The sequence below is a fragment of the Melopsittacus undulatus genome, chromosome 3 (genome assembly GCF_012275295.1).
Source record: "Melopsittacus undulatus isolate bMelUnd1 chromosome 3, bMelUnd1.mat.Z, whole genome shotgun sequence".
Lineage (NCBI taxonomy): Eukaryota > Metazoa > Chordata > Aves > Psittaciformes > Psittaculidae > Melopsittacus > Melopsittacus undulatus.
Window position 1 is genome coordinate 17,861,137 of NC_047529.1, and position 20,642 is coordinate 17,881,778.

The 20,642-nt window shown below is 37.5% G+C and overlaps 1 protein-coding gene across 1 annotated transcript; it reads left to right on the top strand.

Annotated features, from left to right (window-relative positions):
- The first annotated feature begins 1,513 nt into the window (after positions 1-1,513).
- RHAG (Rh associated glycoprotein) lies at positions 1,514-19,226 on the top strand. The gene is made up of 10 exons (XM_005146414.3): positions 1,514-1,689; positions 9,183-9,366; positions 10,575-10,725; positions 10,922-11,069; positions 11,832-11,998; positions 12,939-13,076; positions 13,879-14,000; positions 14,641-14,726; positions 15,347-15,420; positions 17,136-19,226. The coding sequence occupies exons 1-10, from the start codon at positions 1,554-1,556 to the stop codon at positions 17,211-17,213; spliced, it is 1,284 nt and encodes a 427-aa protein (XP_005146471.1). The 5' UTR covers positions 1,514-1,553; the 3' UTR covers positions 17,214-19,226.
- Positions 19,227-20,642: the final 1,416 nt, after the last annotated feature.

Consider the following 20,642-nt stretch of genomic DNA (forward strand, 5'->3'; position numbering starts at 1 on the left):
TCCTGGCACTGCCCAGTACACCAGTATAGATGTACCTTAAAAATAAATTAGTTCTTTAGATCTCATAACATGTGAGTAGTCTTCCAACAGTAGTCTCAAGAGGACAGCAGCTAAATCACAGAATCACAGGATCCCAAGGGTTGGAAGGGACCTCGAAAGATCATCTAGTCCAACCCCCCTGCAAGAGCAGGGTAACCTAGAGTACATCACACAGGAACTTGTCCAGGCGGGCCTTGAATATCCCCAATGTAGGAGACTCCACAACCCCCCTGGACAACCAGTTCCAGTGCTCTGTCACTCTTACAGTAAAGAAGTTCTTCCTGATGTTCACATGGAATCTCCTATGCTCCAGTTTACACCCATTGCCCTTTGTCTTATCACTGGATATCACTGAAAAAAAACCTAGTTCAATCATCCTGACACCCACCCTTCCCAGCATTGATAAATTATGCTGATTTTTTGTACTTAAGGATTGACATGGAATTTTATTGCAGCATCTTAGCACTACTATTTCATGACCAAGTAATCTACTACTGCAATATCATCCATTTTTTAACACATACAATTTTTCATTAAATAAAGGCTCATATGATACAATTTTGGCCTGTCTTCTGAATACAGGATTAACAGAGGACAAGTTAGTATCACATAAATAAAATAAAAACTTTTGAAGGGTCAAGACAAATTTTGACAAGCAATGAGAATCTCAAGAACAAGTGATCACTCAACAGAAATCTAAGTGAAATATTTGTTCCTTCATCTATGAGAAAGTTTACAAACTGACCTTTTTAAAATCATTTAGGAGATTTGGTCTTTGAATTATTTTCATTGTCTAGGGAATAATAAGAGATAAGGGAAACACAAAACCCAAAAATTAAAATTGAAAATCTGAGCTGCTTTTTCTAATTCTTCTTTTTAATAATCTTCAACTTTATATTTTTTTACAACTAGGGGTATCCTCTTTTTCTCCTGATGTGTAATTACTTTTATTTTAATTAGAATTCACAGTAAGAACATGTGCCCTGAGTACTTTGTTCACTGTGAAATAAGAACTTCCCCACCCTGCTGAGATTCTCTTTGTCATATCCTATACGAAGAGATAGGATATTATCCATATTTCATAGAAAATTCAAAACTATTTATATTTTAAAATGAAATCTACAACTTGAAGGAATTATTTGCTACCAGAAATGCAATTGATTGAAGCTGTGTTCCTTACTACATGCAATAAACCAGTCTTTGTGAGATTTTCTTATAGGCTGTTTCCTTTTTAAAATACTTATAAGACAGAGAGAAACATATCTGTGGCTAAATGAGCTTGTGTGAATTACCAGTTAAAAAAAATAAATGTAAACCAGCATTTCATGCACAGAAATAGCCTGGGAAATAGAAAACACTATATTGACCCATACAGTTTCCCTCCCATAGTGGGTGTGACAGTGTGCTTGGCTGTTTCTTTTTTTTTCTTGCTATATCACCCAGATCCACTGAAGTAGGATCCACTAAAGGCAAGTGCCTTTTATCAGGCTCTCACAACCAACTACCCTCCTGCAATGCCTTCAGCTCTTGACACCAACATGAGGTTCAAGTTTTCAGCCGTGGCTCTTCTTCTGGAAGTGATCATCATTGTTCTGTTTGGAATATTTGTGGAATATCGAGAAGATAATAACCCTGAAATTTTATACCCAAGTAAGTGTTTCTCTCTAACATTTCTAGAAGTTATAATTTCTTTAATCCTAAATAAGATTTCTGACTAACTTACTAGGCCTACCAATATGGCTAGAAAAGAAAGGCATGCTTTGGGGCAAACAAACTTTTTCTGAGGTGTGAAAGCAGCAAGTTTCAAAGGCAAATTCAAGCTGAGTACATATGAAACTCTGAAAGCATTTTGGATTCTGAAAGGTACTAAATTGACCTAACTGTTACAATTACCTCTTCTGGGACAAGAAAAATCCTGAAAATATTTCTAGTGTTTGCATAGCAGGTTAAAACTTGGAGAAATATTGATTGTTTTGAACAATTCTAGCATTTTCCAGAAACGGGTTGTAATGTTTCTTGCCTGATCTTCTATCTTGATTATAAAAATGGACAAAACATTTTATTTCTGTCATCCAGACTTCAAAGGCTTTCTTATGAAAACATGGAAATTGGGCAACATATTCAATATATTCATCATCCTTATAAAACATGTTTGCAGAAAATGGACTCCACAAAGGGCAATAATTTTGTCACAAGGTGGATAAGCCCCTCCTATCTGTCAAAGTAGTGGCTCAACTGTAGACAGTAATGGTTCAGCCTCTAAACATTTCTGTTAATTTGTTGCTCTGCAAATACATGATCAAATTCAGTGCAAAAGTTTTGGCCTCAGAAATAGTTGCTGACTTCTGACACCCTATTCCTCCTCACACAAAGATCAGACTGTAAATAATAGAAAAATAAGTATAAAGAGGAGTAGCCTGTGTCTTGCTGGTAGCATTGAAGGTTTGCTGTTTTTTTCTTGCCTCTGATATCATAACAACTTGTAGTCTGATTGCAGCCTTCTTAATGACAATCATAACATTGACCTCCTTGCCTGCATGTAGTATTGATGTAATTTTGAATGTATCCCTCTTTTTATCTTTCCAACTGTCTTTTCAGTGACTGTTACAGAGGAATGTGATCTCATGGTCACTTCACCCCCTAGTAGTCTTGGTCTGTCTATTCTCAAACAGAGAAATGTCTGTTGGAGAGTACAGTGAATGCATGAAATTATTCAGTTCCAGATGCAAGTCAGCTGATGAACATGAGGGGCTAATTAATTATATTCATGTTAACTCCACTAAACTCCAGAAGTATCTCCAAGAAACAGTAACTTAGGTTATGGTAGAGCACATTGCCTTTCTGAGATGCAGCTTAGCCATGTCCATGATTAAGTCCAAACTTAAAGAGGGGAAGTTTAGATTGGATATAAGGAAGAAGTTCTTTACTGTAAGGGTGGTGAGGCACTGGAATGGGTTGCCCATGGAGGTTGTGAATGCTCCATCTCTGGTGGTGTTCAAGGCCAGGTTGGATGAGGCCTTGGGTGTATGGTTTAGTGTGAGGTGTCCCTGCCCACGGCAGGGGGCTGGAACTAAATGATCTTAAGGTCCTTTCCAACCCTAACTATTCTATAATTCTATGATTCTACGATATTGAACTATCACAGTTCCTAAATTAGGTGGTGCAATATATAGACAGTATATTGGGAATGATCTTCAGTCCACTGTGACCTAGGAGGTGATAGTAGGCCTAGGCAAAAACTGTGCCAGAAACCACACTAATAACTGGACATCATAGATAATTCTATTCAGGTACTGTTGTTTTATTAATATAGCTATTGCCTAATACCCTTGTCCACCTACCTCTTCTCTGACTTTACCCCAAAACAACACAACAACAGATACAGCCACAGAACAATAGCTTTTTGGGCATCTTTGTAAAATTTGGTAAACCAGAAGGATGATATCTAGGAAATGGGTCCTTAAGACTCAGATTAAGGTGTTTTCACACCACAGGAACAGAGAAAATTACCTTTTCTAGTCTGAATGTCATGTGCACTAGCTCTGGTACAAAATTGACCTGCATTTCCATGGAGTCTTCCTTACCAGGGAAAATGAAGAAAGGTACATAGGATCTTCATGCCAGTAATTTAAGACTTCAGTGGTCCTTTAAAATATGTAGTGCATTTCTTAGTAAACACAAGTCTTCTGGATGAAGCTTGTTTATGCCACATGCATCTCCATGGGTATTGTGATCCCTGGGAGCTCCTGAGATAGGCTGTTCTCACACTTAAAAAAAACTCTCCTCCAGCCCTGCTTTTTTAAAAAACATTTAATATCTTCCTTTTAAAAATACATCAGAGAGAGTGCAGAAGCCTCACCAACATCACAGAGGAAAAAAATCTTCTCACCAGATCCCAACACTGCAGTATAGTAATCTATCCAGTTAAGGATCACCCACAGTTATTCCTTCCCTAATATAAGGGTCTGAAATATCTGTGAGAAATTGCCTGCTGGCTCCCATGCCTTCCTGAGAAGGCGGTGTATGACCTGCACACTGTCCCCCAGCCATCTACACTACTGAACTACTAACGAGCTCCTGGTATGGTTTTGGTTCATTGTGCTGATTTCGAGTGGGATGGAGTTAATTTTCTTCTTAGCAGCAGGTAAAGTGCTGCGTTTTGGCTTTAGTCTGAGAACAATGCTGCTAACATACTGGTGTTTTTAGTTATTACTAAGTAATGCTTGCCCAGATCAAGGACTTTTCAGTCTCTCATGCTCTGCCAGTGAGGAGGGGCACAAGAAGCCAGGAGGGAGCACAGACAGATTACCTGACCCAAACTAGCCAAAGGGGTATTCCATACCACAGCACTTCATGCCCAGTATATAAACCGGGGGAGTTGGCCGGGAGGTGCTGGTTGTTCTTGAGGATGGGCTGGGTGTCCATCAGTGGGTGGTGAGCAATTGTATTGTGTTTCATACTGTTTGTTGTTTTTTATTCTCTCTCTCTCTCTTGTTTCAATATTTCCCTTTTCATTATTATTATTAGTAGCAATATGAGTATTAAATCATACCTTATTTTAATTATTAAACTATACTTATCTCAATCCATGGGGTTTACCTTCTTTAAAATTCTCCTCCCCTATTAGGCAGGGGATGTGAGTGAGAGGCTGTGTGGCACTTAGCTGCAAGTTGCTGGGTCAAACCAGCACCTTGACCTCCTCTTAGGTATGGCTTTAGACATAGCATAGGTTAAGGGACTATTCTCAATAAATGGTACAGGTGGGAACAGTGTTTTGGGAGAGAAGAGCATGTAGCTGTACAAGTGTAATTTGCCTAATATGCCATTTGCCTTTTGGGCAGGCTGTTCGGTTTACCAGTAGAGACATAAACTAACCAAACACCACAGATGTAGTGTTGGACTTTTCAAAGCTGATTTAAAGGAGTTGATGGATTTCATTCACAGTAACTGGAATAAAAGTAGGATTTCCTTACACCCATGTTTTCACTTTTAGGCCCTCTGCCTCTCAAAATTCCCTGCCTAGAAAATGCACACAAGAGCACAGTTTGCCTGAGGACCCAGCAGAAAGTGCTATGGTTTTATAAATGTATTAGGCCATATCCTGTGCCAGGACTTCCCATGAGTTCACAAAACAATGGATGAAAACTGCTTCTCATGCTGTTCCCAGAGATGTTAACTCATCTGTACCTCATAGATTTAGTTGTTTCAACCAGAGCCCAATTTATATTCTCAGAACTGCAGTGCAGGGCTTCCTTTTATATGCCTTAAATACCTCAGCACCATGAACCAAAGCTGTTTCAGAATTTTGGACTGAAGGAAGATGAAAATAATAATTGAAGAGCACCACAGTTTTGTACTCAGGTAAGGAGGGCTGAGCTGAGATCATTCCCAAAGCATAACTTTGCATTATATCTATTTCTGGTGAATGCAGATACAAACACAGCATATGGATGGACAACCTCAGTCGTGCTGTGCTGCTTGAATGGGAGGACAAGGACATGTGACAAGCAAGCGCTCTTAGAGGATTTCTTTAGTACTGGTGTCCTGTACAGAATGTCCTATGATTGATCCATCACTCATGGCTTAGGAAAACTTATGCACCCCTCTTGTTCGGGGTTCTACAGTCTACATTTTTTTAGGCAGAGCAAAATCATGTATTTAGTATAAACCAAAATGCCACAAGCATCTTTGCATTGAGACAAAAAGACATGTGGGAACCTTGCAGTGGAATTAATACACTGGTAGTGGGTCACCTTGAAGAATCATGTGCAGTGGTTCTGTTCAGGATCTGCTGAAAAGTTTTTCCCAATCTTTATTTTTCTGTCCCACAGAAGAGAACTGTGTTTTCTTAAGCACAGCTAGTTACTGAAACCCTTTATTTCAAATAATGGGGTTGTTTTCCCAATCATTCAAAATAATTCCAGACCTTCTTTTCTTTAAAAGGGTTTAAAAGAGGTAGCTAAATCATGAGATATGGGCTAGACTACTCGAAACATCCATAAATTAACCTAGTCTTAATCTTCTGTGTAAATAAATCCAGACAGCTTTAAAACATTTATATGAATCCTGGCTTGCCCTCAGAAGGACCCAAGATTACATGTCAACAGCTGCTTGCTTCAAAAAGAGTTGCTTTTAATCTTCAGGCCTGGGGAAAGATTTCTAAGAGCACCTTTCAAAAGAGACCTGAGCATGCAGAAGGCCCCTTGATGGGCACTGAGAATGAAACTCTTTAATCATCAATGTGCTTTTGAAACCTATTATTTTGCTCACCTGTAGACTCAGGGTACTTAAACATTAAAGCATCTTTTTACTAATCTAGACATGATTTACTAATATGTGGTACACATGAGTGGGAATGTTTCAATGAGAAAAATTTACTTGCTTTGTCTGCAATGCAAGTAAAGTGTTAATAGTTAGCTGTCAACATTAATGTTAATGTTAATAATTGTAAACAGGAGATTGTAAACAAGAGCAAGTAATAAACTAACAAACAATAATATCCTCTAGGAGATTGGAAAAGTTTTCTTACCTGAAGCTGACTATCCTGAATGGGCAAAACTACAACTACATAGGAAATTTAATGGCATGATTAAATAATAAAAATAGCTGATTAAATAATTATAAATAGTTATAAAATATTTATTATATAAATTATTATTTTATAACTATGTATAAGTACATATTATAAATATAAAAATTAGAAATAAATAGACATTTATTATTATATAAATTATATAAATTATAAATAAGTAATTATGCATAATAATTATAAGTAATAAAAAGGAGATAATTTTCAAACATGCCCCTTATTTTGTGCATGAAACTCTAGTGCAATATAAAGTGAACACTGCTGAAGTCATATATCACTTTGACTTCCATTTTCGTCTGCCAAAGTCAAGCAAAAAGGCTACTTTTGTAGATGTCAGTGTGTAGCTTTTATGGGTTTGCCCTCTAGTTTTTTTTGTAACATTAAAAAGCTCTTAACAAAGTAGTTTTAGAAAAGTCATACAAATAAACAGGGCCACTTGTCAAATGCAAAGGTGCTGATCCTACATGTTACTAGGTGAACAGTCACTCAGAAAATTATTTTAAACACAATAAAAAAAGCTTGTTCAGCATCCAGTTTCCACTTATCCGCAAAAAAGAGGGAAAGCAATCTTGGGTTATGCCCTCCTTCATTTGAAAAGAGATCTCTCATGTGACCTGTCAAGATATTTTCTTCCCACTTAAAAAGAAAATCTGGGTAATTGCCTGTAACTGAGATCGTCATGATGGTGGTACATCATGATGGTGATGGAAAGCTATCCACTCAGATCTACCAGCAACAACCACTGCTGCATGTTTTCTAAGACATTTGAAGGAAAGGTGCTCTAGATATGCAGTCCACCACCACAGTCAAGTCAGGTAGGAAGACAGTTCTGTGTTCCTGTGACACAGGCTGTTGCAAGCTGGGAGGGTGCACAGACAGACGTACCCTTCAAATTATATTGTACTTTAATATCCTTTTCCTAAACACCCCCCCCCCCCCCCCCGACTCCCCCTGACACAGGAATATGGGAAGATTAAGCTATATTTTGGATTCTGCATCCCCTAAGCTACTAAAGACTTTGCTGCTGATAGGATCAGGAAGGTTATATTAGCATGGTTTGGATTGTCCCCAGCCATACCTTCTTCATCTCTTGCCAGGTCCTCTGAAGTAAGGAAATACACTGAGCTCTAACCAAGACAATTAACTTGACACAGCATTGCAATACAAAATATAGAATATATCAAAAACAGAAGCCTAAATGGGGAGGATAAGCTAATTGCGCATCTTTTAAAATAAGTAACAAGCGCAAGAGTTTGGATGGTGGTTCTGGAAATTGAGTAACATGGAGGAAAATAGGAGTCCTTCAAAGGACTGCAGGGGCCTCAAGAATTCTATCACTGGCTATTATTGAAGTCGGGAAATAAATGTGAAAATGTCCAGCCTAAAGAGGAAGAAAAAGGGTTGGGGATGTCTGCAAACCTACTGCATTTGTATGCTCTTCCTTAGATGTGTGAAGCCCAGTTTGAGGGATCTTACTTTAAGCATGTATGTATTGCCAATGCTAGGTCAGGGTTGGAATATGACAGTGCAAATATAATGGAGTTTATTAGGAATCTTCAGTAATTTACTATACTTCTGGGCCCTCTTTTGGCTTAACTTGGTAATGCATATAGCAAAACTATAGGTAACTGGGAACTGTAACTTCAAGACAAATATTATACTAACCAAGACAATGTCCCAAGTTTTTCCTGTGTATTTCCATGTAAGAGACAATGAAATAGAAATGAAATGAAACAGTTTCTTTATACTGAGGTTCTTACTAACAGTAACATCAGAGAAAGACCCAATTACAAAAGTCAAGCATGTTTGGTAGAGTCAATTAAATCACACAAAACTGTTCAGAGTAACAAATATATTTAAAAATATAAAATACTCGTGTTGTGGTCATAAACTCTGTTTGTATTAAAAAGCCTAATAAATTAAATTAAAAAAATAAAAAGCTTTAAAAATAATGTAAAAACAACTACCTAGATATTCCAAATTCATATTTGGAAGGAAAAAGCATATTTGAAGGAGGGCTAAGTATATGCTGATTAGCAACATTAATTTGCTAGTTTAGACATTACCTCAAATGCCACATGGAAAGAAATCAGTCTCTTGGACAGTAATTTTTAGGGATCAGAAATGTACCTTTCACTGAGTCAACTAGCACTCTACCAAACAAATCTCATGTCAATTTTGGAGTTAGCCAGAACATGTTGGATGTGACAAGTTTTGTTTGAGGGGGAAGAGAACTTCTCTGTAAGGACATGAATCTGTGATATTCCAGGTAGCTTCATACACAGAGAACAACTCAAAATATACTAAATTTTCTAGTATAGAGACCTAGTGTTCTATCCACAATGATATAGCAAGGAATAAAATCTGTAACTGGGTCTTGCATTTTCCAGACACCCAATCTTCCACTAGTAGACTGGTCATGAAGAGGGAAAGTACAGATCACACTGACAACATGAGTTGGAACTCTTTTTTTTTTTCTATTAAATCCTCATTTGTCCCTAGCTTGCCTCCCTTCACTCTTCATAGTCACTGCACAGTCATGTTTTCCCTTCAGTCTTTCAGGATGTCCATGTGATGATATTTGTTGGGTTTGGTTTCCTGATGACCTTTCTGAAGAAATATGGATTCAGCAGTGTTGGTATCAGCATGCTTCTTGCTGCCTTCGGTCTCCAGTGGGGAACCCTGATGCAAGGATTTTGGCACATGCAAGAAGGGAAAATTCATGTTGACAGCAACAGGTACATGTGAATTTACCAAAACTGACATTTCTATCTGTAAAGATAACAGGAGAAGCCCTAAAGTCCAATACCTATGGGATCAAATAAGTTCACTGAAATTTGTTTGAGCCTTACTATCCACCTTTTGACATTCATCTGACCTTCACCTCCTAAAGGAGCAACACGTGGTGCACCAGCCCAAGGGAACCAAAGTGAGGGATGAAATCTGAGGTGCTACATTACATGTAGAGGCTACTCTGAATCTCTGGAGCTGTGGAAGCTGGAAGAATTCCTGCAGTAACACAGCATCTCCTGCAGCCAGCAGGCATGAATGGATCTGCCCTTCCATAACACATGGAAGAGTGGCTGGAGCATGTCTGGAATAATACATCTATCCACTCATAAGATTTTCTCCTACTTCTCAAGGAATGATTTGCATGAGTACCATACTGCAGTAGGTTTTGGACCCCAGACATAGAATAAGAGACCTCATGAGCAATATCCTTAGATACTTTTAGCCCTCCCATTCATCTGTCCTGTTTCTCCCAAGATCTCAGAGTGTTTTCCATATCTGCAGTTCTTTTTTTCTGAGACAACCTGTAGATAATTTTGAAAGGAACGACATCCAAATATTACTGAGGGACAAGCAGAAATAAATAGTTCCTTGATGCTTACAGATATGCATTTGTAGAGGGATCCATAAATTAATGCCCTTCTGTGCTGCAAGGTTTGACCATTTTGTGGCTTTATCTTTGCCATTCGCCATGACCCGGTAACAGCAGTCCTTCCTGACAGCTAATGTAACCATGATGCACAGTCATAGAAGTCATGGAAGGCTTTTGAAATTAGACAGACCATCTTACTAAAGCTGTAAGTCCCCTATCCTCGTTGGAGTTCCAGTGACAGTCAGAGCTGAAAATATTTCTGCACATCTGAAATACGTATCTTATCTGACTTTTCACTGCAACTTCAACCAGCTAAGCACATATATAGTATAAACAGAAGATAACGTTCCCAAACCTTTTCCTCAGTAGCTGAAAAGATCTCTACAAATCCCATCTGGAGAGGTTTGGCTTAATTTTTGTTCCCACAGATGATCTTAATAATTGTATATCTGAAGACGTAAAATTCTATAATTTTAATGATATGGCAGGTTTGATATTAGAGCCTTCTTTCAGGTCTCTTTAAACTGATTTGTTTTTTTGTTGTGCTTTGTTTTTTAACTTCAGCATGATAAATTCAGACTTCAGTACAGCAACTGCTTTGATTTCATTTGGAGCAGTCCTGGGGAAAACAAGTCCTCTTCAGATGCTGATATTGACAATTCTGGAGATTACAATCTTTGCATGCAATGAACACCTAGTTACAAAAATATTTCAGGTACAATTTTTTAGAAATAATTATATTCTGTTTGTAAAAAATGCTTTCACTCTGCAATACTTCCAGTTTCCATACTCTAGGTTTTAGTTTCTATCATAGAAAATAAACTATTAAGGTCATCCTGACTTCTCCTTCATTGAAACCTCATCTTAATTGTGTATAAAATCTGTGGCACTATTTTGGGTCCTTAATACAGGCTACAGATGTTGGAGGCTCAATGACCATCCATGCTTTTGGAGCTTATTTTGGTTTAGCCGTAACCCTGGTCTTGTGTCGTCCTGGTTTGAAAAAAAAACATGAAAATGAAGAATCTACCTATCAGTCGGACATATCTGCCATGATTGGTAAGTGGTGCAATAGTGAATGCTAATCAGTTCTTAATCCCTCCTTCATTTCTACATTTTAATGATTGCTTATTATTACACTGCATCTATTTTCTTAAGTACACTCCTACATGCATTTTTTTGTTTGTTTGTTTAGTGCATGCACAATGTTTTCAGTGACACATAATTTTACAGTTTTTCCTGTAGGAAAAATCAAATTAAAGATGAATTTTTACTGTGCACTTCTGGTGACTCACGCTTTGTTCAATCTTCTGTTATAAACAGTATTTCATAGAAGCTGGTCATAATTAAAATTATTGGACTGTGCCTGTCTCACTAAAGAACGTTAGAAACCATACACTTATCTGTCTCTGAGACCTATTCTACACATATCTGTCTGTGAGATCTCTTCATAGATCAATTTACCAGCTGAAACTATCAATTAGATCAATAGAGGATAAAGTATTTGCATGTGAACTGTCTTGCTGATGAATCCTATGCTGGTATGGTTCTCACAGTGGTGGTGAGCTTCTTAAAGTGAATGGGGCATGACAAGGGAATCACAATGCATCAAAGTCTTCCAGTAGGATCTGGTTAATACCATGTGTCCAAACCACAAATGCCAATGTCAAAAGTTTTTGCATAATCTATTATTTCTTCCAGCATTTTGGCAATGTCATGTTTCTTATTGATCATCTTCCGCACTTCTTGCAGCAGTGTTTTTTTGGATCTTTCACACTGAAATACCCCTTGTGACTTTCATTTTGACTTCTATTCATCCAGGTACCTTGTTCCTTTGGCTTTTTTGGCCCAGTTTTAACTCTGCCACTGCATCTGAGAACATTTTCTATATTAAAGCAATTGTCAACACCTACTATTCCTTGGCCGCATGTACTGTTGTAACATTCGCCCTCTCCAGCCTGCTGGATCAAAGAGGCAAATTCAGTATGGTAAGAATCACATTACAACCTCTGATAAATCAAGTCACCCCTCTATAATAAGGATCATTAGGCAGATTTACAATATCCATGAACTATGTAGAGCCTTTGCTCATGCTGTGGGCAATATTAGAACTATTATATTTCTAAAAACTATAATGTAAGATTGGGTCCTGTGGCAACCCACTCTACTTCAGGTATGTGGTGATTCCTCAGTGTGATCACTGCATCTGCAGAGTGAAAAGCTCTTAGACATTACAGTGATGGTCCTGCTCCCTTGTTCTCTTTTGTCCATGGAACCTGCTGGACCACAGGGACACTAGTTCAACATTCAGGTGGACTTTCAGGTCTTATTCTAAAGATGCTATGTGAGTTACTGTATTGCCGTATCCAGAATAGGTCTCTCAAAGCAACGATCTGTTCTGTGGCAATCTCGCAGTGCAGATGCACAACAGGCAAACCAAACTATGCTGTAGCTGCCAGACTGCCAAGCTTTCATCTCCTTATCCTAAAATTCACCCCCTATGGTTTCTTGCACTTCATTCCAGCAGTTGCTGGAAGTGCAACTTCCAGAAGCTGCTGGAAGAAGTGTATGTCTAAGCTCAGAGTAAGCAGGTATGGTTCAATGAACTTGCAGAATTTGCTGCTGTTGTAGGAGCGGTTCTATCTGGCTCAGCCTGGCTTTTGGAGAGGTCAAATGAATTTTGGTGACTTTGCAAAAATTGGTCTTAATTAAGCTGGTCCCAGTTAAATTTGCTGAGAGCAGCATCGAACCAACACCCTGATCATGCAACAGAGAATCCTGTTGTAAATTCCTGTTCATTCTTCATTGAAAAAAATCTCACCTGAAGAAAAGGAAAACTTCCTTATGCAAAAAAGCCTTCAGTCACTCATCTCTAAAACAAGCCTCTGTTCCACATATATCACCTCTGTCTCTGCATACTCTTTGCAGGTTCTCATCCAAAATGCCACCCTGGCAGGAGGAGTGGCAGTGGGTACCTGTGCTGACCTGTCAATCAACCCTTTTGCTGCCATGTGCATTGGGAGCATTGCTGGAATCATCTCTGTCCTTGGGTTCCACTTCCTGACTGTAAGTACTGAGGATCCAGCTCTGCTCTCATGTACTTATTGTTTATTTGGCTTTACTGGAGCTCCTTTTGCTAGAAAAGGAGTTTAGAACCTGACTGGCATCACCAGTATAGAGAGCAAACTCTAGATAACAGCAATTTTTAAAGCAGTGGGATTTAAATATATGCTTTAGGTAACTTCAGTCTATCACCTAGAAGCAGAGAAGGATCACAAAGACATTAGAGTTCATTAAAATTGGTATCTCTGTTCAAGGAGCGGCCAGAAATCTTCCTCCAAGTCCATGCATCAGTGAAATAGGACTATTCAGTCTTTTAAATTTTCTAAATAGATCTGTAATCATAAGTGCTTAAGAACTGCAAAATGGAATAATTTCATGTGCAAAGTGTAGAAAAAAATATTCTGACTAGAATGGATTAAACTAGAATTTCCTAAAGGAGAAACATTCTGGAAGAAATTACCCGGTAAGCAGACTTAGAACAAGTGTGTATGGGCTACTTAGCCACCTCTTTCAACTTTTGCTGCAGTGGCTGAAAAGGCTAAGGTTAAGTAGACTGTTTTGTGTTTTGTACCATTATTTTTATGGTGATAGCTTGGAAATTGGTACCCTTGTACCTACAGACTTGGGTTTGTCTGCATATAAACAATTTTACAGTGAAGGGAAAGAAAACATGGCTTATATCTGTACTTTGTGTACCTAAATTAATTTTTTCATATATTTCTGCACTACTTTCTTTTACATATCATTCTAGAGATAATGGATGACTATAAACTCACTATAAACTTCATCTTTCTCCTCATTTCAGCCTTTGTTGGCATGCAAGTTGAACATTCATGACACTTGTGGAGTTCATAATTTACATGGGTTACCTGGAATACTGGGAGGTATTGCTGGCATCGTAGTAACTGCAATAAATGAGGAAACTAGGTGAGTAACAGAGAGAACAGAGTCTATTGATTTTTAAAGGCTAAACCTAATTTTCCACTGTCCTTGAATCTAACTATGATATATCTTGCAGAAATTGCATCTTTGATTTGATGTCAGACATTGTGTTCCAGTTTAAATTGGACTGTTCTTGATATCCTGCCTTCAGCACACTGTTTATATGCCAAGCTTCTTCCAAATTAAAAGTTCAAGGAAAAATAAATAAATCTGAAACATCATAAAATCCAGCATACAGAACCATTCAAACATAGGTGAATCTTTATTATGATTCTACAATAACACTGCTGACAACTGAAAGATTTCTAAGAAATTAGCAAAATGGGCTATTTCAACTATCATAAAAAACTCCAGAAAGATAGAATACTCACCTTTTGACAGAAGAGAACGTTCTCTAAAGGCATTGAAGGTACTAATAACCTTTCCAAAAACCTTCATCTGTAGTCTTAAAACAAAACCAAAATAAAATCACGATTTCTGTCTTGTACACAGCAATGGCTGATATTTTCCTGTGACCCACCTTGCCAGCAGACAGCAAGTAAAATGTTGTAAGAAAGACCAACTACCGGTCTCAAAGTGCAATAGCTTTTTGATTATCAATGGTTTGGTTTTCTGCCCTTTTCAGGCAAAATATCCGCTTAACTCCTGGCATGCAGGCTGCTGCCCTGGGCAGCACAATTGGACTTGCACTGGCGGGTGGAGCATTGACAGGTCAGTATGACACATATAGCAACTGAAATATGTGTGAATTTACAGCTTTGTCCATGGAGAATTCAACGTATCAACAATTTCATGTAAATAATACAAAATAGAAAAATGGAAATAACACAGGATGGCAAACTGGCAGAAACTTCAATATGGAAAAACAGTTTTTCCAATAATTTTGTCTTCAAATGATGCCTAGATATCTTGCTGAATACATACTCCAAAGAAACTGCATTCTATACATAGGAATAGTAAGACTTTTTCATGGATTAAATTCTTCTCTTAAAATTCTGAACAAAAACTAGTTTGAGATGAAGGCATGTTCATTTAAGTGTCACGTATTCCCATGTGACTGGATATTTTACAAACCAAAATCCAGGCTGAAACAGAAAATTCCAGTCTGAAATCTGGGTAAGGTCTGAGAAATTAAAAACAAGCTCTTATTCATATTGACTTGAAGAAAACTGCATCACTTCTCCTAACAAGTGACCAGGTGGTTGGGAATTTCTGTAGACTAGGAAATGGGTCAGAAAACATAGAAGACTCCCCATGGCACATCTGAGGAACATTTATTTGGGCATTTTGTCCCTTTTTTTTTTTAACCTCTGATGCTGTTTTTCCTGCAGGTGGGATTCTAAAGCTGCCTTTCTTGGGACAAGTGTCTGACCAGAACTGCTTTGATGACTCTGTTTTCTGGGAGGTAAGATACAACCTTTCTTTATTTTCATTATGTTGAAATACACACGACACACTGCAGTCCTACTTTCCTAGAGTTTGTTGTTTGCACATATAAGTTAACATTCAAAAATTCTTCTCTAGCTGAGGCTGTGAAATTATCAAGACTACCTTCAGGGTCTTTTCTGGACTTGCTAGCTTATCATACCATCACGTTGGACTAACCTTCAATACGAAGCACAAATAGATCCAAAAATTTGAGGCCTCAGTGGAGCTCTTTATCGTTTTTAAGCTCTTGCTGTGACAGGCATCCTCTTCTATACTGTAGTTTAGATGCGCTCTTTGCATTTTTGGGTAAATGGTGCTGCTTTTCTAGCATGATCTAGAATGAAACATGCTCTAGGTGGCCCTACTGTGGCAAGGGGTTGAGCTAGATGATTTCCAGAGGTCTCGTCCAACTCTAATGATTCTGTGATTCTGTGAAATTTAGAGCTCTTCTTCAGTATCTGTAGGATGAGTCTCTCTTAAGCTAAGGAGAAGCTCTTATGCTTCCTGGTTGAACAATCTTACCACTGAGGTTATCAGAAGAAGACAGCCCCCAGGCACTATTTTTTTATGCATGAACACACAAGCAATGGGCTGAGAAACAAGTACATCTGAAATAGTCCTGTTAGGCTCCCTTTATGCTCTATGAAGTGATGGCTCTAGACTGCAGTTCATCTGAATCCTTCCAAATCTGTGTTAGGCTACATGAATTAAAACCCTGAAAATATCTTTAACCCCACTGATAATGAAAGACCTTTCATTGGCTACCTCAAATGTAGAGCTCTATACTGTACAGACCTAGATTTGATCAGTTGAGTCCCACATACATCTCTGACTTTGATGACAATCAAGTTCAGAGCAGAAACTCAGACATATATTTCCTCTTGGCTAACTTAAGAAATTCCCTGTACTATTTGTAGGCTTTCTGCATCTCCCTTCATTACAGACCGATGACAGGTTCTTAATTTGGGAAATCTGAATTTTATCCTTTATGCCAGGACAAACTCAGGAAGAAATACATGATAAATATTTCCTTTAAGTTATATATTGCAAACCAGAGGGATACTTTGTGAGTTTTTTCATTAATTAAACTCCACTATGAACCAACTACTCAACCTGGCTTTTGGTCAGAGAGAGTTTGCAGTCTAAGGGAAAGTTGTGAACCAAAAGATCAGCTGTAGCAATGACAATCAGAAAAAAACAATTATTAATTACAGCTCTGCAAGTTATTCTCCATTTGACCTTAGGAAAGTCAAAGCACTTTTTTTTTTGGCAAAACCTGAAATAGGCTGTCATATGTAATTAATAAAAATATCAGGAATATTAAAGTTCTTAAATGTGCTCAGAAATATTCTAAGTGAGAATTATCAGGTAAGGGGAAGAGACATTGATAGTTAGCATACAACTTTGTTTTACATTTCATTAGAGATGGTCACCTTATTCCTCTAGAGCTCTTTGAAAATTGCAGATATTAATTTTGAGCTCTCATAGCTAACATCAGTGTTAAGGAATTCTTCTATTAATAAAACCCTTACTTCATCCCTCAGAATTCAGAACTGGTGGATCTTGTCAGGCTGCATCAACGGTAATAAACAGAAACATATACAAATACAGTGATATTCTTAGTGCACTTTGGTCTCCTTATATGGCAAAAGTCTATATCTCAACTGAACTCTTCTCTGATTTTCATGGCAGGTTCCAGAAGAGAAGAAACCACATGAATTTCACTCCAACAACTATGACGAGCACAGCAGATTTGAAGCCACCATGTAGAAAAAGTATTAATCTATAATATTTGCCTTAATGATGCTCTTTCAAGTTTCTAATGCTAAAAAACAACCTACGAGTATTGTCGTAACCACAGTAGGTTTTCAACAAGGAGCTTTAGGTAGCTATAATTTTTAAATATAAAACAAGCTTGATTGTACAAAATAGTTACTATACCAAACTCAGGTGAATTAATGAGATCCTTCCAATATATTTGTTCATCAGAAAAACCCACCACAAACTGCTCCACAAAATTACCTATGCTTTACCTTTTGTCACCACTGAATCAATATAGCTATTGAAACAACTTTTGTGTTTCAAGCCTACCACAGGATACCATACATAACTGCAATATTTCTGAGTTACAGTCACATTTGTGACTCCATAGGGACTACATAGGGGTAATCAAGAAGAAACAGATTGATATTGCTTATTTAGAATCTAACAAGCTTTTCACCAGAGCATCCCAGATTAATTTTTCAGAAAGTGTGCTGTCCTGGTTTTGAATGGGGTAGAAAATGCTCTGTATTTCAAAGACTGGTTATGACAAGAAAGAAAATGTTGAACTAATTTCTATGTCAAAGCACAGAAGGTAGTGATTACTAAGGTATAATAAGTAGCAATATTATTATCAAGATCCTTTGTTACTATGTTTATTGAAAGAGAGAAGAAAGTGAAATGGTGAAAAAAAATGAATCTTGGCATAGATTTATTTAGATTGTTTCAAGACACAATAGGGGAATTGAGTAGGGCTATGAAAAAAAAAGGTAACAACATAATACTTCTTATTCTGTCCAACATTAATAAGTGGAGAGTAATACTGTTCATGTCAAAAGATACAAGCTGAACTAAATGCTAGCTCCAAGAAAAAACATGAGTTCTTAGGAACTGATCAAGAAGCAACTGTATTCAACCTACAGAAGACTCCGTGGAGAACTTCTGTGTGGTGAGTCACTACTTTTGAAGTCACTGCCTCCTAAAACATGAAAAAGCAGAAAGAAGAAAAGTGAAGCTAAATTAAGGTAAATTAACTCTACCCGAGGAGTGATGATAATGGCTGCTCAATTAAGAGGACAAAAACTGAGATATCTGAAGGAGCTCAGAGTTGCCAGTAGCTGGGAGCAGAGCTACACATCTACGCCTACCTACCTGTGGCAACCCATTGAGAGGCAATGGATGGGAGATGAAAATCTAACGGAAAGATCACAGTGCCTCTAGGCATTAATCAGACTTGGAAACAGACACTGTTGATTCATAAGGACAAGCTGCAGTGGATGAACTTTCAAGACTGCTTTATATTACCAACTTATTTAAAGTCTTACTTAACAGATTTAAGAGGGAAAGCTGCTCCTCTCATAACAGATCCATGTGTGTTTGCTTTCCTCCTGTGGTCTCTGTCTGCTATGATGGAGAAATGCTGATCATGCACAAAACAAAATTCATCCATTTTCTAGAAGCCTTAGAAAAGTGCCTCAGCTAAGGACAGATGAATCCAGGACTTACAGTTTGACCACCCTTCATGAAAAGTTTGGACATCTTGTTTCAGACTGTTCTTCACCCTGAACAGACTCTCTCTACGCAACAGACAGTGTACAAAGATGTGTCATCAGGAAATTAAACACAGAATTGTTGGCTTTAAACATTACTTTTTTTTTTACATGACTGTGTCCTTGAATTGCATGGCTTGTTTCTTCTAAGGTTCTTTACCCTAATTTCTCACCTCCATACTTCAGATGGCAATGACATTTGGTTCTCTGTCTAAGGGTATTTTCTTTGGTTGGTTATTTCTAAATTAATCAAACCTTTGAATATGCCCTGAGTCCATAAAGCTTCTTTTGTACATAGCTTCTGTGTAATAAGCTACTGGACACTATGGCGAGGTGTTCAGCCTTATGGCTTAAAATGTTTTGCTAAGAACTATTTTGTTCATCAATGAGGGAGCCACACACTGGCAGAAAAGGAAAGTAAGGAGTTAAACTAGACATAAGGTGCAGGATAAGCTTCGAGGATGGGGCTGAAACCAGAATGGGGCTGAAACCAGAGGTTAAAACACAACTACTCTAAATTTGAGGTTCACAATGACTAGCATTTCTTTCTGTTCTCATAAACATTGCCAATGTTTTACTCTCTCCCTCTAACACTTTTTTTGAGTTATCTTTGATCTCACTGTGACTTCTTTTTACATAAAAAGCTTACATAGAATCATACAATCATAGAATAGTTAGGGTTGGAAAGGACTTTTACATCATCTAATTCCAGCTCCCTGATATAAATCGTTGGGTTATTTTAAAGTGAGTAAAACTTCATTCATTTATTAAGCTGTGCACAGAAATATCTGAAAAAAAAATAGTTAAATGGCAGCAATTGTGTGAAACTTTCAACTTGAAATTAAATTCTACCATCAGGATTCTGAAAGCTCTTTCTTAGATTTCTGCCATTCTCAGAAAAAAAAACTTAGAAGATTGTTCATACTTATCAAATTAGTAGCATTTTGGAGGTTAGGTCAGCCAAACTTTAAAACATATTTTCTGTTTCCAGTCCTAACCAGGAAAGAGATACCTTTCTTTGTTAGTCAAACTGAAGCCACTGTGATTGGTGGTTTTCTAAGTGAAAACTTCAAATTTAATGTTTCTAATGCAGTGGATTTTTATTTTATGAGATATTAAGTACGGATGAATTAAATTTTAATTAAATAAACCAAATAAGTTGGACTTAAATAAATAAAAAGTTTTATCTCATTATCTCAGCTTCTCAGCAATTACTTCTTATTTAAACTAACCAAATGTCAAGCTTATTGACACTTAGCCCTTTTAGAAAACACCAGTGGGTGATCAAAACTTTGAAGACTGTCTTACAGATATGCAGTACTACCTCTTTCAGAATAATGTTTTTTGTACTTCATTCCTGAAAGGCAAATTTATTTTAAAGCCATTTACTGAACATTTGTCTACAAAAATTCGTTTAACATTTGTATTCAAATCTGTTGCTGATTAGATGCATGAATTAAATGATCAGTTAATCAATTGTATTTGTCTGTTATTCCTTGGGGACATACTGTCTTCTTTCACTCTCACTGGGATCAAGCTGTTAACAAAGTATGTATGGTGAGGCTCTTGCATAGTTCACTTTGCCCTCCCTTAGAAGTTTCCATCTCAGACCTGGACCTCTTCTCCATTGCTTTTTCCATCCAACCAAAGCCCTACAAGGTTACACTATACTACCTTCCCAGAGCTTTTATCAGATTCATTTCTGATTCAGAAACAAAAAATGCATATGTTTAGTACAAAATACAGTAACAGCCCACTGACTGTTACTGATGAGAATGTGTCCCTACATTCTCATCAAACAAGCCAGGAATTGGTCTCTTATACTGCACAGGTCATATACCCACACAACTATACTTTCTCTTCCCTTACCTCCAAGACAGACCTTGAT

Bases quoted from the DNA above. Each gene is read 5' to 3' on its own strand.
- RHAG (XM_005146414.3), top strand. From the start codon at position 1,554: ATGCCTTCAGCTCTTGACACCAACATGAGGTTCAAGTTTTCAGCCGTG. The intron at 11,070-11,831 runs GTAAGTGGTGCA...CTATTCATCCAG, and splicing joins GGACATATCTGCCATGATTG to GTACCTTGTTCCTTTGGCTT. The intron at 14,001-14,640 runs GTGAGTAACAGA...TGCCCTTTTCAG, and splicing joins GCAATAAATGAGGAAACTAG to GCAAAATATCCGCTTAACTC.